This window comes from Lepidochelys kempii, chromosome 5, assembly GCF_965140265.1.
Source record: "Lepidochelys kempii isolate rLepKem1 chromosome 5, rLepKem1.hap2, whole genome shotgun sequence".
NCBI classification, from domain to species: domain Eukaryota; kingdom Metazoa; phylum Chordata; order Testudines; family Cheloniidae; genus Lepidochelys; species Lepidochelys kempii.
Window position 1 is genome coordinate 73,955,450 of NC_133260.1, and position 19,994 is coordinate 73,975,443.

General features: G+C 39.6%; 2 protein-coding genes across 3 annotated transcripts in view; one reads left to right on the top strand and one right to left on the bottom strand.

The window, feature by feature from the left end:
- Positions 1–1,328: 1,328 nt before the first annotated feature.
- Positions 1,329–19,591, bottom strand: TMED7 (transmembrane p24 trafficking protein 7). Of its 2 annotated transcripts, none has more exons than XM_073344749.1 (4): positions 19,467–19,591; positions 19,056–19,282; positions 14,991–15,236; positions 1,329–5,272 (listed from the first exon to the last, which is right to left on the bottom strand). In XM_073344749.1, exons 2-4 carry the CDS (start codon positions 19,251–19,253, stop codon positions 5,057–5,059), a joined length of 660 nt encoding a protein of 219 aa, XP_073200850.1. In that variant the 5' UTR covers positions 19,254–19,282; positions 19,467–19,591; the 3' UTR covers positions 1,329–5,056. The 2 variants fall into 2 exon arrangements, with proteins under 2 accessions (XP_073200850.1, XP_073200849.1); XM_073344748.1 differs by lacking the exon at positions 1,329–5,272 and adding an exon at positions 6,725–12,526 and having other exon boundaries at positions 19,467–19,585.
- The window catches only part of AP3S1 (adaptor related protein complex 3 subunit sigma 1), a 148,028-nt gene continuing 147,526 nt past the window's right edge, over positions 19,493–19,994 (top strand). Inside the window, exon 1 of the mRNA XM_073344747.1 lies at positions 19,493–19,694. The gene's annotated coding sequence lies outside the window, so the exon portion shown is untranslated. The remainder of the gene's footprint in view (positions 19,695–19,994) is intronic.

A 19,994-nucleotide genomic window follows, 5' to 3' on the forward strand; every position in this document is an offset into this window, starting at 1 on the left:
GTCCCTTCCAACCCTGGTATTCTATGATTTCCCCCCCCATTGATGGATCTCTAGCAGACCAAGGGACTTATCTCAGAGAGAGGTGGGGTGTAGGACACAGCTGTAGCATCAGCACCTTCCATGGGCTAATTTAGGCAGTTCTCTTCTTAGCATATTAGCTTTGTGGATTGTGTTCTTAGGTGCCTGCCTCTCCCTATTCATTTTTTTTTTAACCTTATGCCCAAAGCAAGAATTTATGTAGTTACAGGTGAAAGCACTGGTGAACACAGGAGATCTAACAGCAGGGATAGGATAGGGGCATCAGGTTCAGCTGTGGTTAGAGAGGGGAGAATGGGATGGGCAGAAGTTATCCCCCCTCACGTCTCTAGGACATGCACAAACGCAGCTCAAGGCCCGATTCATAGTTGCCCTGAGCCTTGTGGCATCTTTTTTACCAGGCCCAAGTGTGAGCACAGGGTTGGAGTGGCAACGTCTATGCACTGGGGTTCATCCACAGGGACAATGAAGAACTGGACCCCTGCAGGAGGTCTGGAGTGGGTTTAGCAGGTGACATGACTCATGCCTGTTTGCTCCAGGAGTCACAGACCTCTGTGGCTAGCTTGGTATCAGTGGGCAGGACTGTACAGTGGGGGACCTGAGAATGCAGGCCCCTGGATTGCCAGGGCTCTAGGCTGTTGGGTGGTTACAGTGTTGGGTGAGCAGGGGCTGTTACAGCGGGAGTTTCCCTTGCAGCTTCTCCACCAGGGCCTGTAACTGGGCACTGACATCCTACAGGAGGGGTGCAAACTACTGGCGGACCTGCTCAGCAGCCTGGTCTAGGGAGTCCCACACCTCCTCAGCCTTCTCCATATTCACTGTTAGGCAGGCGTTCCTATACCCAAGCTTTGTGGCTCATAGTCTTATACTGGTGGGAGAGTGGCACTCTATGGGAAAGAAAGCATAGAAACAAATATAGTAAAAATATTAAATGAATCAAACAGTACCATGGTTTCTCCATGGATAGAAATGCCATGCTTGCATAATAAATAATAATAGAAGTAGGAACATACTACTGACCACTTGCCCTGGATGAGGATAGTGACTATGAAATGCTCAGGGAGATTAGAGGCTACATGAAACAGAAAACCCAATAATAATGGGGGATTTCAACTATCCCCATTATTTTCTGGGAACAAGTCACCTCTGGACAGGATGCAGAGAAAAAATTTCTAGACACCATGAATGACTGCTTCTTGGAGCAACTACTGGGATTCCCTCTGATATCTTTTCCACTCAGCTTATTTAGAATACTTTTTCCGGTTTGGGATCCAAAAAACTCAGACTGCACATTTAGTCACTCAGGTTCCTTTATTTGGCATACAGCAAATCTCTACTGAGCTGAGCAGACTCATGCATAGGTGGTGGGTATGGGATATATCACACATGCAAAGTTACACAGCAAACCTCTTCCTGTATATGTATTTGCACATTGTATAGCTTTTACTACATATTGCATCACAAGTTTTTGGACGGGCATGGTAACTTTGCAGGAACTAATCTCTGGGCAGCATGCTCTGTCCATGCTCAATTTACGCTTTACCTCTTATCTACATTCCTATTTTGGCCATTGTGAGTAAATGGTGAACTGGATGTTCTCCCTTTTATCTTAGCTGGCTCAGACATTTGGTCTTTTTAGCCTACTGACCTATTTACTTACCTTATTTAGCACAAATAAGGTAGTTCTGTTTAGTTATGTTTTCAGCCTAATCATCTGTTTACCTCCCTAATTCTATCCTCCAAGAAATGAGGCCTCCCTCCAAGTGCGAATTACACAGCCCAGCCTCAGCTACAGCAGCTAGTCCTGGAATCCTTTAGGAGAGAGGCAGTTCTTCATTTAGTCCGCAGTGGAACACAGGATCTGGTTCAAGAGGTGAATTATAGCTGAACTACTCAGTAATAGCGACTATAATGTAATTAATTTAGGGCTGTCAAGCAATAAAAAAATTAATCATGATTAATCACACTGTTAAAAATAAATATAAAGTGAACACTGTACACTTTGTATTCTGTGTTGTAATTGAAATCAATGTGTTTGAAAATGTGGAAAACATCCCAAAATATTTATATAAATGGTATTCTATTATTATAAATATTTGCACTGTAAAAAATAGTAATTTTCAATTCACTTAGTACAAGTACTTAGTGTAATCTCTATCATGAAAGTTGAACTTACAAATGTAGAATTATGTACAAAAAATAAAAGTATAAAACTTTAGAGCTTACAGATCCACTCAGTCCTACTTCTTGTTCAGCAAATGGCTCAGACAAAAGTTTGTTTACATTTGTAGGAGATAATGCTGCCCGCATCTTGTTTAAAATGTCACCTGAAAGTGAGAGCAGGCGTTCGCATGGCACCGTTGTAGCCGGTGTTGCAAGAAATTTTACATGCCAGATGCGCTAAATATTCGTCTGTCCCTTCATGCCTCAACCACCATTCGAGGGGACATGCATCCATGCTGATGATGGGTTCTGCTCGATAACGCAGCGCAGACCAATACATGTTCATTTTCATCATCTGAGTCAGATGTCACCAAGAGTTGATTTTCTTTTTTTGGTGGTTTGGGTTCTGTAGTTTTTGCATCAGAGTGTTGCTCTTTTAAGACTTCTGAAAGCATGTACCACACCTCATCCCTCTCAGGCCTGGTCTACACTGGGGGAGCGAGCTGAGTCTATCTAAATTATGCAACTTCAGCTAAGAAAATAGCGTAGCTGAAGTTGACACTACTTACTATGGTGTCTTCACTGCAGGGGGTTGACTGCTGACGCTCCCCCATTGACTCCGCCTACGCTTCTCACTCTGGTGGCATACCGGAGTTAATGGGAGAGTGCTCAGCAGTAGATTTATTGCATCTTCACTACATGCGATAAATCGACCCCCGCTGGATCGATTGCTCCAGAGGTAAGTGTAGACATGCCCTCAGATTTTGACAGGCACTTCAGATTCTTAAATCTTAAGCGCTGTAGCTATCTTTAAAAAGTACCACATTGGTACCTTCTTTGCGTTTTCTCAAATCTGCAGTGAAAGTGTTCTTAAAACAAACAACATGGTGGGTCATCATCCGAGACTGCTATAATATGAAATATATGGCAAAATGCGGGCAAAACACAGAGCAGGAGACACATGATTCTTCCCCAAGGAGTTTAGTCATAAATTTAATTAACACATTTTTTTAATGAGTGTCATCAGCATGGAAGCACATCCTCTGGGATGGTAGCCAAAGCATGAAGGGGATACGAATGTTTAGCATATTTGGCATGTAAATTTCTTGCAATGCCAGCTACAAAAGTGCCATGTGAACATCTGTTCTCACTTTCTGGTGACATTGTAAATAAGAAGTGGGCAGCATTATCTCCTGTAAATGTAATTGGCTGCACAAGAAATAGGACTGAGTGGATCTGTAGGCTCTAAAGTTTTACATTGTTTTGTTTTTTTGTGCAGTTATGTAACAAAAAAAAAATCTACATTTTTAAGCTGCGCTTTCACAATAAAGAGATTGCATGGTACTTGTATAAGGTGAATTGAAAAATACTATATCATTTTTACAGTGCAAATATTCATAATAATAATATGAAGTGAGCATGTATACTTTGTATTCTTTGTTGTAATTGAAATGAGTACATTTGAAAATGTAGAAAAACATCCAAAATATTTAATAAATTTCAATTGGTATTCTACTGTTTAACAGTGTGATTAAAACAGCGATTATTCCCCATTTATTTTTTAAATAGAGGTTAATATTTTTGAGTTAATTGCGTGAGTTAACTGCTGTTAATCAACAGCCCTAAATTAAATTTAACATCTTTTGGGCAGTGGGGGAAATACCAAAGAAACACACCACAGTAGCATTTAACTTAAAAAAGGGAACGACACAAAAATGAGAAAGCTAGTTATGGGGAAATTAAAAGGAAAAGTCACAAGAGTGAAATGTCTGCATGGAAAATTTTTTAAAACACCATAATGGAGGCTCAAACTGTATGAATAAATAAAAAAGAGGACCAAAAAGATACTACCATGGCTAAACAGAATAAAAATGGCAGGTAGACACAAAATGGCATCTTTTAAAAATTGGAAGTCAAATCTTACTGAGGAAAATAGAAAGGAACAAACTCTGGCAAGTCAAGTATAACTAGGCAGGCCAAAAAAGAATGTGAAGAGCAACTATCTACAGACATAAAAACTAACAGCAAATATTTTTTAATTACAACAGAAGCAGGAAGCCTGCCAATCAATCAGTGGGGCCACCTTGGACGATCAAGGTGCAAAAAGAGCACTTAAGGAAGACAAGGCCACTGCAGACAAACTACATGAATTCTTTGCATCTGTCCTCACTGCACAGGATGAGGGGGAGATTCCCACACCTGAGCCATTCTTTTTAGGGGACACATCTGAGGAACTGTCCCAGACTGAGATGTGAATGGAGGAGTTTTGGAACAAATTGATAAATTAAACAGTAATAAGTCACTAGGACCAGATGATATTCACTCAAGAATTCTGAAGGAACTCAAATATGAAATTGCAGAACTACTAACTCTGGTATGTAACCTATCACTTAAATCAGATTCTGTGCCAGATAATGGGGGATAGCCAATGTGACACCTATTTTTAAAAAAAAAAAAAAAAAATTCCAAAGATGCTCCCAGCAATTACAGGCCAGTAAGCCTAACTTCAGTATCAGGCAAATTTGTTGAAACTGTCATCAAGAACAGAATTACCAGACACACGATTTGTTGGGAAAGAGTCAACATGGTTTTGTAAAGGGAAATCATGCCTCACCAATCTATTAGAATTCTCTGAGGAGGTCAACAGCTATATGGACAAGGGTGATCCAATTGATAGTCTGATGTACTGTGATGTTGTGAAGGCCACGACTATAACATGGTTCAGTAAAGAACCAGATAAGTTCATGGAGGATAGGGTCCATCAATGGCTATCAGCCAGGATGGGCAGGGATGGTGTCCCTAACCTCTGTTTGCCAGAAGCTGGGAATGGGCGACCGGGGGATGGATCACTTGATGATTACCTGTTCTGTTCATTCCCTCTGGGGCACCTGGCATTGGCCACTGTCGGAAGACAAGATACTGGGCTAGATAGACCTTTGGTCTGACCTAGTATGGCCGTTCTTATGTATTGTACTTGGACTTCCAGAAAGCCTTTAACAAGATTCCTCACCAAGGCTCTTAAGCAAGTAAGAAGTTGTGGGATAAGAAGGAAGGTCTTCTCTTGGATCAGTAACTGGTTAAAAGATAGGAAACAAAGGGTAGGAATAAATGGTCAGTTTTCAGAATGGAGAGAGGTAAATAGCGTCCCCCAAGGATCTGTACTGGGATCGGTGCTGTTCAACATTTTCATAAATGATCTAGAAAAAGGAGTAAACAGTGAGGTGGCAATGTCTGCAGATGATACAAAATTACTCAAGATGGTTAAGTCCAAAGCGGACTGTAAAGAGTTACAAAGGAATGGGCACCAAATGGCAGGCTAAATTCAGTGTTGATAAATGCAAAGTAATGCAAAATGGAAAACAATCGTAACTATGCATACAAAATGGCAGTGTCTAAATTAGTTGTTACCACTCAAGAACGACTGTGGAGTCATGCATAGTTCTCTGAAAACATCTGATCAACGTGCAGCAGAAGTAAAAAAGCTAACAATGTTAGGAACCATTAGGAAAGGGATAGCTAAGACAGAAAATATCATAACGCCACTATATAAATTCATGGTACACCCACACCTTGAATCTTGGATGCAGTTCTGGCCGCCCCAACTGAAAAAAAAAAAAAGTTATACCAGAACTGGAAAAAGAAGGGCAACAACAGAACAGCTTCCATACGAGGAGAAATTAAAAAGATGGGGACTGTTAAACTTGGAAAAAAGACAATTAAGGGGAGGATCTGAGAGAGATCTATAAAATCATGAATGATGTGGAGAAAGTGAATAAGAAAGTGTTACTTACCCCCTTTATACAACACACAAACCAGGGTTTACCCAATGAAATTAATAGGCAACGGGTTTTAAAACAAACAAAGGCAGTACTTCTTCACACAACACACAGCCTGTGGAAGTTGTTCCCAGGGATGTTGTGAAGTCCAAAGGTATAACTGGGTTAAAAAAAGAATTAGACAAGTTCATGGAGGATGGGTTCATCAATGGCTATTAGCCATGGGGTTGCATCCATGGTCCAGGATGCAACCCCATGTTCTGAGTGTGCCTAAACCTCTGTCAGATGCTCTGACTGGATGACAGGGGTGGATCACTTGATAAATTGCCCTGTTCTGCTCACTCCCTCTGAAGCATCTGACACCAGTCACTGTTGAAAGACAGGATACTGGGCTGTAGAAGAACCATAGGTTTGACCCAGTATAGCTATTCTTATGTTCAGGTTACACTGTGAAGAATACTATGCTACAGAAAAGGAAGGTTACTCTTGGAAATAAGAGAAGTTCCATGATGACCTGAAAAATCTCCAATACCTTTAATAAAAAACAAGACTATAGACATCCCTGACTATTATAACAGTACATTCAAAGAATTATTAGTAAGAAGTTTATGTAGTGCTTTATGTAGTGTTTATGGCCAATGCTATTTTTTTTATTTATTCTACTGTAAAAGAAATGAGTTTAGGTATCATCCAGCTTTTAGACAGAGGTTTTGTTTTGGGTGTGCATGGATTTTTTTTTTGAGTGAGAAGGAAAAGTGAATTACAAAGAACAATTTATTTTGGAGCAGGGCAGATAAAGCTGACAGGCTGAAAAAACCTTTTGTAATAAATTAAAGTGAGAATTCTCAAAAAATCTAATTTCCTCAGAATACTGGGAGACATTTGAAATGAAAATAAGCTCTGATTCCTGCCCCCTTTTCTTTGATTTCTCATGACAACTGGAATAAGGTGGTATGTTATCCCCAAACGATCTCTGGACTTAGTAGTTCAGCTTTTCACACAACAGAAATTCAATACCAAAGAAAATCAGCCCCTCCCAGATGGTGAAAGTGAGTCAAGAATAAATAGGACCTCCTTCTCTAAGTGAGCGCCACCTCAGAGAAGGAATTCAGCATTCCTTGTTACTGAGCACTCTGAACTGGCCAATCCTAGCCAACCCTTCACTGGTTGCACTGGAATTTGCCAGCTATCACCTAGTGTCAAATCCCCCATTCCTAAGTAAACTGCTAGTTAAAAAAAGCTAGTTAACTGGTAGGCATAATGAAATAGTGAAGAGATGGCTACTACCCTGCTCTCTCCAAATTATCTAGGCAGTCTATCTTAGTTTCCTGATGGAGTCATAGCATCAGTTTGTTGGAAAGGATGGGATGAAGTCTAACAACCACCTGACTGATCACAGATACCATTTGTTACCTCCAGATGGGATTACTGCAATGCCTTGAACTGAAGCACTGGTTCTGAAAAGACTAACTGATGCAGGAAAAGAGCAGCTTCACAGTTTCAGCGGCAAATACCACCGAAGATATATTATTCATATATACTACTATTGTAATGACTCACTTATTCAACATCAGGTTAAATTTAATGTCTCGGTCCTTCAACAACCTCAACAGACAGGGACCAAAGGGCTACCTCACCCTACCACCAACTCTTCTCCTTAGATGATTCCATTGGTCCTATCTCAAAGCCAATACTTATGTATACAGGAAACAACTTTCTTGACAGCTGGGTTGAGTCTGCGGAATTCATTCCGTGAACAAAGAATAACCACAAACCACCTCTTGAATCTTGTTTTTCCCTAAAAGCATTTCAACTAATTACTTGCTGGACAAAAATATGTAACAAACTCCTAAAGGGATATGGTGGCAATGAGCACAGTATAAAAACCAATACAGAATGCTATATAGATGGGGAAGAGGAAGAAATGGAAGGGCATAAATTTTATTTATTTTTAAACACAATTCTGGAAGGTGTCCACATACCAAAGGGAATGGTAACATAAAATACCGAATAAAGTAGTTTTCAAAGTATTTTTGATTTGCTTCATTTACTAAATATTTATCTCGTCAGTTACTCTTCTCAGCAGCAGTCTGGTATAATAATCAGAACTCCACGTACTGTATAAGAAAAGCAAATTTGTAAGAATTCTGATCCTACAGCCTTAGGCACTTAGGCTATGTCTACTGTACACAACTTTAGCGACACAGCTGTGCCACTAAAAGAGCAGTATAGCCGCTGTTTGTCAGCGGGAGGGAGCTCTCCCCCCAACAAAAAAAACTTTCACTCCCAATGAGCGGCAGTAGCTTTGTCAGCAGGAGAGCTCTGTTCACACTGGCGCTTTTTGTCAGTAAAACTTTTGTTGTTTGGGGTGGGGTTTGTTTTTTCCCCACACTCCTGAACAACAAAACTTGTGTCGTTTAGGTTCCAGTGTAGAGAAAGCCTTAGACTCAGACACATAGGGCTGAAAGGACCTAAAGAGTCACCTAGTTAGTCCTTCTTTTCCCCATGGCTCCTCTGAGTAAGGATTACGTGTACCTAAGGAGTAAGGATTACGTGTACCCTGAACAGATGTTTGTTTATCTGGTTCTTAAAAACCACCAGTGATGGTGATTCACAACCTCCCTAGGTAACCTGTTCCAGTGTTTAACTGTCCTTATAGTTAATTAATAAAAAAAAATCTAACCTAAATCTCCCCTTTTCTGCAAACTAAGTCCTTTACTTCTTTTCCTACCCTTGAAGATGAACAACTGATCGCCATCCTCTTTATAACAACCTATTATATATTTTAAGACTGTTGTCCCCCCTCAGCCTTCTCTTCTCTAGACTAAATATGCCAAATTCTTTCCACCTTTCTTTGTGGGTCATTTTCTAAACAATTACCTCCCATTTCCTTATATAAGACACTCCTGTTAAAGCTTCCCAAAATGACACTTGTCTGTTTCGTAACAGTATCACATTGTTCTCAATTTGTGACCCACTATAACCCCCAGATCTTATTTGATATGTACAGTTTAAATATATAACTAGATAATTACATTTAGATAACTATTCTATTCTCTAACAACCTCATACTTGTGGCAGTATCACAAAAAGGCCAGTCTCTTTGTAAGCCAAAACTACACCTTAAGCTCCACTCAATCCAATAGGTGCATGTTACAAAGCACTGGTGCAGTGCACTCATTATGATGCATTGCTTAACAAACAGGAAAACTTATTGCACTAACTCAAGTCTCTAAATGGCCTTAAAGTATAGCCTCATATGGAGTGCCTTGCAGTAATCCCATCTCAAATGTAAAGAAATGTGGATGATGAGCAATCAAGTGGCATCTAATGAATTAATGAATGGATAAGTACTTTAAAAATACTTATTCTAAAATATAGGTTAAGGCTCAATCTCACTTGTTTTCCTTTGAGAAAACTCCTTTCCCATCCAGTCTCAAAATAAAAATCCATTCAGACCATGTTCATATATTAATTTTTATTTTCCCATACAATATTCACAGGGTCTGCCTTTTGTCTTATTCAAAACTAACAAATGTTTTCAAACTAAAACAGGAATTGACATTTCAGGCCACAAGAAGAGGTTCCCTAAACAAACATCCAAAGAATAGTAAAAAACTGGTGTCTTTTGCAGTACATAATAAAACTGTATTTTATCAAACACTGGGTGATTTAGCTGTGTACCATACACCTCTTATTTGAACCATGTCCTTAATATAAAAAGATGAAGCTTTAATTGTAACACACCTTAAATGTTTTTTCACCCACTGTTGATTTGTTAGCATGTGTCTATTATATCCTATTCATTTTATTCAGTCACTTATTCTAAAAAATATATACAGCTATGTTTAAACATGTGGTTTTGTGCCATGTTTTTAGAACAGAAAAATAAAGGCTTTTTTTAAGCTATTGCTGCATAATGCAGCAACATACAGGAGGACTGGTTTGAATACCCAACTTCAATTTAACAGTCAATTCCAGAAGACCTCTGCAGTGGGAGGTATACTGAGCTAAACAGTTCCACTTTACACATTCAAACAGGAAAAAATAAAAAGACAAAAGAAACAGAGAGAGAGAGAGAGTATCTGTGACGATATAAACCAATATTTGGCCTATACCATTTAGCAATTTTGACAGTAACATGAAGCAACTGATGTAGGAAAAAAAAAAAAAACTTATTTCACATCTTTAAAACAAATGTTTTCATTGCAATTAAAGCTACTCATTAACTGATCTACTTACAAGTGATAGCTCAAGCTTCAGAAGATTACAATGGGACACTGCCAAAATCAAATCACATTTTCATCAAATTGTTATAATGGCAAAGGTGCAACACTTGCCTTAACTCCACCCATTTGCTTTGTTATTGCATGTAATTAAGTTTGTAAGAATCCTGCAGAAGATCAGCTTGTTGCCACACAAGAATAAAGCAGCCAAGCACAATTGGGGAAGAGTAGCACATACAGGTGCAGGCTTATGGCGTTCAGGAAAAGTCTGTGCTCTAGTTTATTTTTGAAAAGTTGTAACCAGCACTGGCATTGTTTTTACCCCTCTAAATAAAGGAAGTTGTAGGTGCTTTAAAAAAAATTCAGTACAAGGTATGAGAATATCAACTAGATTCCCTAAACTAAGATCCTGTTTTTCACCTACCAACCTCAGTGACCCCTAAAATAGGAATTAGCTCAAATTTTTCTTGCATGTCCCAGACTACAGGTAATTGATTTAATCACAGTAAGAATAAATCTAGAACCTTCTTTTACTACAACCACTGCATTTTAAACTGTTTTAAGTTGATGGCCCTGAGTTTTTTGTCATGTGCCCAAGTATGACTTTTTTTATTTTGTATATAAACAAACTTTAGTTTCTCCAGAGTTGGAAATGTCTGATCAACACTAGCAACAAATCAGAATTACAGTACTTAAACTGTTAAGCTAGCACACAGTAAAAGTTAACAACCTCTTTTGAATTAAGAGGAAAATAGTGTCTACATTTTCTTGTGTCTTTAGGTTAGTTGTTTCTCCTGTGCACGTGAGAATTGGTTAATTACCTTAGTCCTTCCAGACTAGTCTGTACTAGCTTTTAACCTTATTTTGAATACCTTAGTTCAAACAATTTATGTACGTTTGCCAACTTCCACATCCTAATAAAACAAAAAACTTTTCAGAGTACACAATACAGCATCTTTTAAAGACATGAGGAATGATAACAATGTGGACTACAAAGCTACCAAAAAAAGACACCCTGAAACTTTTGAAACATTGCAGGACCACTAGCAAACCAGAAGTGGCAGTTAGATGCACAAGGCAACAATGTATCACAACCATGGAGATACAATGCAGTATAAATAACAGATTGGACTTGATAATGATTTACTAGAAAGCTTTGTATGTGCCTCTCACAGATGGCATACAACTATGTCCAGTGTCAGTGCTGTGTTGCCTAACAAGCCAGTTTACCTCTGTTGTCCTAATTTTGAAGAGCCATAGCAGCATACATAACTACAGAGACTACACAACTTCAGTGACAAAGTTACAGGATTCTCCCTATCTTATTGCATTTTTTTTTTTTTTTTAAAAAAAGCACACCTTGGAAATTTTGATTTTAATAGAGTATAGAAAATTGGTTTCCTGAGTAATCTCAGTTTACAGTTTGTTCAATTAAAAAAAACTATTGTGAAACAGGAAATTCATTATATTTTAATATAGGAAGAATGTCTGTTTTTTTTTTTAAACAAACTTGTTTAAATATAAAACTTAACAATTGTGAAAGGTGGAGACTTACCATTCTATCGAACCATATTTGTGCCATGATGTAGTGTTAATTTGCAACAGTTTTACAGCAAATAAAGATATACTGATTGGATTTTTCAGAGCAAATCAAAACAATGCAGTTCAATGCTTTGTGACTACAGTTCATCACATTTGCTTTTGTTTTTCATCCAACACCTTCAGCCTGAAAAGCTAAAATATCATCAATTTTTCACATGTACCGTCTTCCATATCAACTATTTGGGGGGTTTTCAAAGCATACCACAGATTAATCAGTGAATAAAAATAATGGAAAAACAGATCACTGCTGGATGCTTAACACACATAAAAAAACAGTAAGTTCTCAACTTTTCCAAATATTTCAAATAAAAAGGTGTCCCTTTCATAACTTTGACTACTTTTTGTAATTTTTAATGAATGGGAAGGGGTAAAAAGGTATTAAAAATGTTGCCCATCTTTAGTTCTTTTGTATCTACAATTAACTGGAGAACAGTAAGTTTACAGATGCACAGTGTACAGTGGATCTGAAGCATCATTTCACACTGGTTATGATCCAACACGGGTTGTGGTGGTTCTTTTATCGGAGAAGAAGCTTTTGAGGAGAAATACCTGCCCAATACTAACTACTAGAAGAATGATGGCTTCCCCTATTGACCAATAGGCTACTCTGGTGTTTAGATCCTCTGCTCTGCTGCGACCTTGTGCTTCTCTCAAGCGGAAGTGAGTCTGATAATCGATAACAGACTTCAAAGCTTCATGAATTGAAACACAAGCAGACTCCATCTAGACAAAAAAAATTTCTGAGTTAGAAAAGCATTGGAAGAATTCTCTTTGTGCTGTATCTGAGCATATATAGCCAGGACTTCTGTAATTTTAGATGCGAGTATATTTATTCTCTCAACTAATATGTTTTAAGCTCGGTCACATCTAACCCACATTAACCAATATACTAAATATTCCCCCCCAACCGCACAAATATATCATTAAAGTTGCCTCACATTTCCCATTATATGGCCTCATTTTCAGTTACTTAGAACTTGGCCAAACTAACTGTTCAGGCTGAAATGTTCTATGCCAAGTGTCTGCCTCAGGTTTTTTTTTTGTTTTGTTTCAGCTAAAATGGGTCAGCCATTCCAGACAACAAGATTAGGGAAACATACATTGTTTTGCCCATATTTTAAAAAAAATTATTTCAGTGGTTTGTTGAGAAACCCTCGAGCCTTTGAAGCAGGGACTTAAAATTCGATAGGGGCCACCTAGGTGTTAGGGATATGCCTTTTGCTATTCCTGTGAAAATCTGTCCAAGTTGGCCATGCACTTAGAAAAACCACAATTCATACATGCTCAGATCCCTAAATTCTCTGAAGAGTCTGCCTGTGCTGAATAGGACTTCCCCTGTAGTTGCTCCTTCCGGCAAAGGGACATTATGGTGCAGGACAAGAACCCAGTGTTCTCAATGCTCCCACCGCGGGTGCCCAGGCAGCATGGAGGAAGCAACCACACTGGAATGCACAGGGATGAGGAGAAAGAGAGCACAGCAGCATTAGATGGGTCAGGAGGAGAGGGAGTTGCAGGAGCCAGAGAATATGAAAAAATAGAGAGGAAGGGTGGAGGACAGGAACCAGAAAGAGGCAGGGTAGATAGGAGCAGAAGGGGGACAGCGACAGACAACTCTTTAATTACTAGAGCAAACTCCCCTACAAAATCTGGAATTGAACTGAGGAGTCCTCAAGTTCCTACATTCATTTACCAACAGCAAATAATTGTGAAATGCATTGGAAGAGAAAGATCTTTGGGTCCACTCAGGCCAGTAGAAAGATAGCTAAGGGAGGGTGTTTATATCCTTGGTTCCAAAGTACTGAAATGGTGAGCACACTCACCTAAATAGCAATTTTGGAGTGAGTTTGCTGCCAGTTGGCAGCACACAAGGTGTCTGTGGATAATGTACTGAACACAATTAAATGGGTTTGTGTTTAGGAGAAACGAAGTGAGGCTCACAGAAAGACATGTAGAAAACAAAAACAGAAATAAGACCTAAGGTTTAAGAATAAAATTTCACACAGTTGAAGCCTTTTTTGTGGGGAAGCAGTGTTCCTGTCCTACTGTACATAAATAAAAAAGCTAAACATCTATAACAATACTAACCAACTAGATGTGAAACATGCTTTATTTTCAATTTGTTTTGCTAGCCTTTTCTTTGCTTCTCATAATTTTGACTTATTGGACAGATATCTAACCTAAATATTAAGTTGGGCATTTACTAATTATCTTATTCAGTTTTACTTTCCTTAAAAAGAGGCATGAAATGTAAAAGCCTATTTTCACTTTTTTTTTTTTCCAATTACTTGATGTTTCTATAGAAAGGTAGAATTTAGAAACAACTGTTCAAAAAGTTCAAAGCACCAACACTTCAACTTTCAGACATGAGTGCAGTCACAGCACTGAAATGCAGCTTCCTTAGGAAAATATACCCGTCTGTGATGTAAACAATTCAGAGAATTATTAGTCTCATCATATGCAGCTATTTTTAGTTAAACAGTTAGTACGGTCAAGGAAAAGCAGATTAGCTTTTAGTATAAAATCTCAATATTTTGCCATGATGGTATAAAAAGATGACTTGCCATTATTAAAATATTGTGAATTCAGATATATTTACTCTGTAATCTTTCAAGTGCATTTTATTCATCCACTATACATTTCTTTCCTGCAATCCCATTCACCTCCACAAATCATGCTGAGACTGGGACCTTTTGTGGCTACAGACAGATGCATGTATCATAGTTGACAAAACAGCTGATTGTACAAAATTCACTATGTCTGCTGTTGAATTCCTTCCTGAACCTGCGACATAGTATTCCTCCAACATCTTCTCATCCTAATCATTTCCTTAAACGATGTCCTGTTGTGAGGGGCTTTGCTCTTTGCTAACTGGGATGTAAATCCCTAAAATCTTAGTTCTACTTCTGTGATTAATGACTGCTACTCCAGTTTGCACAAGCTCAGTTTTACATCCAAACTTTAAGTAGACAAAAGTTCATTGTTAACAACATTAAGTCTTTGATTTAATAGAGCTCCCTAGTTAACTCGTGCTGGGATTTTCAAAGAAGTCTGAGGAAGTTAAATGTCCAATTTTATTGGCTTTCAATGCAATATAGGTACCTACACCCCTTAGGCGCCTTTGAAAATCCAAGCCTCATCTGCTCCATTTTTTATTTGGCTATCAAGTCACTTTAAATCAGCCCTTTACCTGGGTAAGTGCAGTGACTCTGTTCTCACTAGGAAACAGAGGTGGATCTTCTCCAACCTGGAAGTCGAAGTACACAGTTTTGTGCGTGAAAGTAGAAAATTCATTGCTGAAGCAGAATTTGTATGTTCCATTCCTAGATGCAGTGAAGGTAAAGCTATCATATTGTTTTTTCATCTCTTTGTACAACACATTGCCATCAGGATCTTCCAGTCGACAATCAACGTCATAATGCCCTCCAGTGATCACCTGTGGAGTGTGAAAGATTATTGGCACTTTAACAGAGTAGAAAGGTATTCCTAGTACCACAGTTATCTAAGCATCTCTACAAGTCATTCGATCTGACTTATTTAATTTAATTAATTCACTAAACCAAGAATAGAGAAGATACAGAGAGCTGTAATAAACTGAGTTCACCAGTCAAGTTGTTCAATTCAAGAGTATCAATTTATATTAGCCTACAGCAATGAACTTGGGTTTTACACACTAACAGAACAAGAATAACTCAGAATAAAATATTGTACATCCATTCAGTTGTAGAAGATTGGTATGTTTTCTTCAAACATTAATTCATACAAATACATGAGAGAAAGTTTCATTTCAATTCAATTAAGTTATTTTACTTAAGTTTCTCAGATATTTCTGTGACAGGTACAGTACAAGAACCTGACAAGGAGACAATAAAATTAAAGTAATACTGTGTTAGGACAGTAAGATTTACTGTATTTTAGGCCCACTTTTCAAGTCCAGAAAAAAACAATATGGTATTAAAGGTTTCAGAGTAGCAGTTCTGTTAGTCTGTATTCGCAAAAAGAAAAGGAGTACTCGTCTTTAAGGTGTCACAAATACTCCTTTTCTTTTTACAGTATTAAACAGGCTGGAGCTGTTCCGGCAGGTTGGAATTGCCAGAATGCAACAATGTCCCAGCTACTCCTGCTTCTGACATGACAGGAAGGGTGTTACACACAGACAGCCTGTTACGCCAGCTTTCTTCCTGCTTTGTGCTGCAGAGTGGCATAAGAATGGGAACTGGATATGGCCCCTTGCTTTTACAAACCTTTATCAGCATAGTTTTGGAAGTGAGAGAAAAGCAATCTAGGTTTAAATAAAAAAAGATGTATCCTTATGATACAGATACTATGCATTTAAGAATTCTTTATAGGTTTTATAGACAGAGTCTTCATAGTAAACCTAGTTTCTAAATTTCACTGGAAACAAGTCAGATAGGTTTGATTTCAGCACAACTTTATAGAAAACTTTGTTGCAGTAGCATTTAGGGATTTTGCTGCAGACTTAGGAATTCTATTGCCTCCCTCGAACAGAGCTTGTGTCTTCTCCCAACGCTGAATGAAGTTAGCCAAAGCTTGTAAGTGTCCCAAACCCTCATGTGATTAAGTAAAAATATATAAAACTAAGTATTTTCACAGCACCTGAAATCACACTGACAAACCTATAGACAATGTAAAAGAAAGCCTTTGGCAAATTTAGAAAACACTGATTTATATCTGGATAAACAATGAGGTACAAATTTAAATATGAGCAAGCATTTTACCCCCTTTTAATATGAACATTTTGAGTACATCCATAGACACTAACTGAAATAAAAACAAGCTCATCTGACTAGCAATGTCAATAACAGATTGTTCAAAAGCCTATGACTGGAGAAGATAGAAACACCACAAATTTTAAAACAGATTAAACAAAGCACTAGAAAACAACAATCCTGCAGAGGACAGATTAGCCCCAACAGGTTTTATCTCCAACTTCCACAATTCAGATAGAAATGGGCGCATCATTTTGAAAGGTTTGTCCCAAAGATATTACATTTAGACATAAATTAAAGAAAAATGTTTTAGGACAGCCTTCTACCCATACAAATTAAAATAGCTCAGATAGCGGAAAGAAGCCCAGTTTTTGTGGAAAACTCTTCTGAACAAAATACAGATGACTGAAATATTTGGGTATCTGTAATCAAAGAAATCTTTTAGCCTCAGAAATTGCATGTTAGATCAGCAATCTTTAATTACAAGTGGGAGATTCAATTACTACCAAAGAGCTACAATTAATTTGGCTACGTATCGGATGATTAGGACTTGTTTTAATGCTAGATTTGAAAGACAAAACTGATAGAAATAGAAAACCACCAGAGTGATTTTTCTATGGGTGCAGAACAAGCTGAAAGATATTTGGGGCAGAATTCACTGATGCAAAATTCCTCCAAAAAGCACGGGCACATGTTAAACACTGAAATGCAACTACATTAATTCATTATTATTTATGATGTATTCTATTTAGTCTTGGCAGAATTTGCTTTTTTATATATAATTTTGATGGATAATATCAATGTTTATTTTTAAGCAGTTTTTTCTATTTTTATTGATTTAAACTTTCATCGTTTTTGAAAATTATGTGGATGACAGCAGACCATGTGTTAAAAAAAGTTAAAGCTGTGTGAATGCTACATAAGTTTGTTTAGTTTCAACTTTGTGAACACTAGAGCTGGCCGTTTCATCAGAGCTGTAAATATGTGCATTGTGCAGCATGTATTACAACATGTTTTATACACATTAAGGTGGGACTCAAATTCTCAAGCAGCATTTTTCTTACTTTCCTTATCTGTAAATTTCTATTATCAACAGAAGTATTTTGTCAGTTTGTACATGTATGGTGAAATACACATCTACAGATAAAGACATAATTCTTCCAATGTCAAGTATATTAAGCGTAGCAATCTAATTGCAAAATTTACCTTCTCCAACAAGTCTCAAAACACAAGATAAAACAAGAAAGTTAAGTGCCTTTCACAAATGAAAATGTTGTACAGTTAACAGTGATTCACTTATTAGGCTGGCAAACAGTCTTCACCAATTAAATGAATAAGGCTCCAAGTAGTACAATCCCTAAGAAGCTCAAAGAATATCCTGTTTCAGAGTAGCAGCCATGTTAGTCTGTATTCGCAAAAAGAAATGAGCTGTAGCTCACGAAAGCTTATGCTCAAATAAATTTGTTAGTCTCTAAGGTGCCACAAATACTCCCTTTCTTTTTAAGGAATATCCTGTTATAGCAACATCATTTTGGCAAACTGCCCATTTTACAAGGCTGATGTGAGTTTCACAGATACACACAGGTGATGTATGCATAAATACATACAATAGATCAATTTTGGGAAGTTTTCCAAGAAGCTTACAACAAATACATGCTTTTACTGTAGATCAAGAACATAGCACTTTTACATCTTTGCCTCCCACATAACAATTGCACAGCCTTGCATGCATTTTATTGGGCAATAATATTCCAGGATCACAACTGGTTAATATTTAATCATTCAAAACCTAATACTGAAGTAGGATTTAGGGTTTGAACTCAATCACAATGAAATTCAGGGACAGTCTTGTTTAGTTCACATGGGTTAGAAATATCAATCAGCTGCAAACCAGATAATCACACAGTGAAAGGGAAGACAGGGAAAGTGAGGGTGAGCCCAACAGGTGTGTGGTGAAGGGTGGTGTGGGTTATCTTAGTAGAACAGCTGGCTTTACACAGAAATGGGATACGAGTTGGCTAGTTGTGTGGGTGAGGTAGTGTTGGCAAACAGGCATATATTAAGCTGATTTAAGGATAGTTTTATCTGGAATAGTAAGGTGCACCTGGTGCCCTATAAGGTCACTTTATAAGAGCATTACTTATTGCTAAACTAGAATTATGAAGCAATGCTGGTTGGTGAGAGTGTATTGGGGGGCTGTTTTAAGTATCTCTAACTGGCTAGAGGAAACAGAACACATACCCAAAACTCCAGGGGGCACCTGATCCCCTGTGCAAACTGCTCATGGAAACACGATCAAGCTGGGGGTACCTCTAATTTGGTGAGGTGTGGGTACAGGTGCCTCAGGCCTAGGACAAGACGTGGGCTTGACCCAAGCCAGGTGTCCGACTCAGGATGTAAGGAGTGCATGAGGGGGTTGTGTATAGGGTGCCCTGCACGATCCCCCATCGAAGCACCGCCTGGCGCTGCTTGGGCGCGGCCTGGGCGGTGCGCTGCCCGGGGGAGCCCCCGGGACGGGCTGTTACCTGGAACTCCAGGGTGCACTTGGTGCCCTGCGCGATCTCCTCGTAGAAGCACTGCTTGGCGTTGTCAGGCAGCTCGAAGGTGATCTCGGAGGCCCGCACAGCGCCCCCCAGGCACAGCAGCAGCAGCACCAGCCCCCGCAACCCCGAGATCGCGGACCAGGCCGCGGCACCAGGGCCCAGCAAGCCCCGCAGCAGCATCTCCCCAGTGGGGCGGGGAGGGGCAGCAGCTAAAGGAGTAAAGAAGGAGAATGAGTCGGAGCAGGTCCGGGAGCGGCTGCTCGCTCGAGCAGCGGAGGCCGCGGGGGAGCAGGCCGAGCGCACAGCCCGTCACCGTGACCAGGGGCAGGGGCCCGCGAGCTAGACTGCGCCACGCGGGGGAGGGCGCAGCGGGCGCAGAGCGGGGGAACTCACTGCGAGAGGCCCGGATGTAGTAGACGGCGGCAGCCGGTGTCTGTGCGGCGTGGCGAAGGGAGCGAACGATCCGGGAACCCGGAAGTAGCTACGCCGGTCACGCGCCCCTGAACCGGAAGTGCTTCTCATGGTTTTGTCGACGTGGTGGTTGGGGAGGCGAGGGCGCGGCGGCGGCGGCCGAGGACAGTGGGGCGGGGCGGCAGAAAGGACAATGGCGGCGGGGGAAAGGTGAGGCGGGCGGGACGACCCGCAGCAAGGTGTCTGGGCCCCGGGGCGGGGTGCTGGCAGCAGCCCTGGTGGTAACGTGCGGAGCTGTGTCCTGAAGCGCTGGTCCCGCTGCCCCCCGCAGTTCAGCCTGTGCCCCAACCGCGCCTGCAGCTTGTTTCGCTTCCGTCCCAGTCACAGCAGATCGCATGGCAATTGCACGGTGTAAATGCCGCCTGGTCACTAATCAGGACTTTAAATTCACTACTATGAGCCTGTTTGCCTCCAGCTATCTCGGTCTGCGGCTGGCAGCGTCTTTCATTC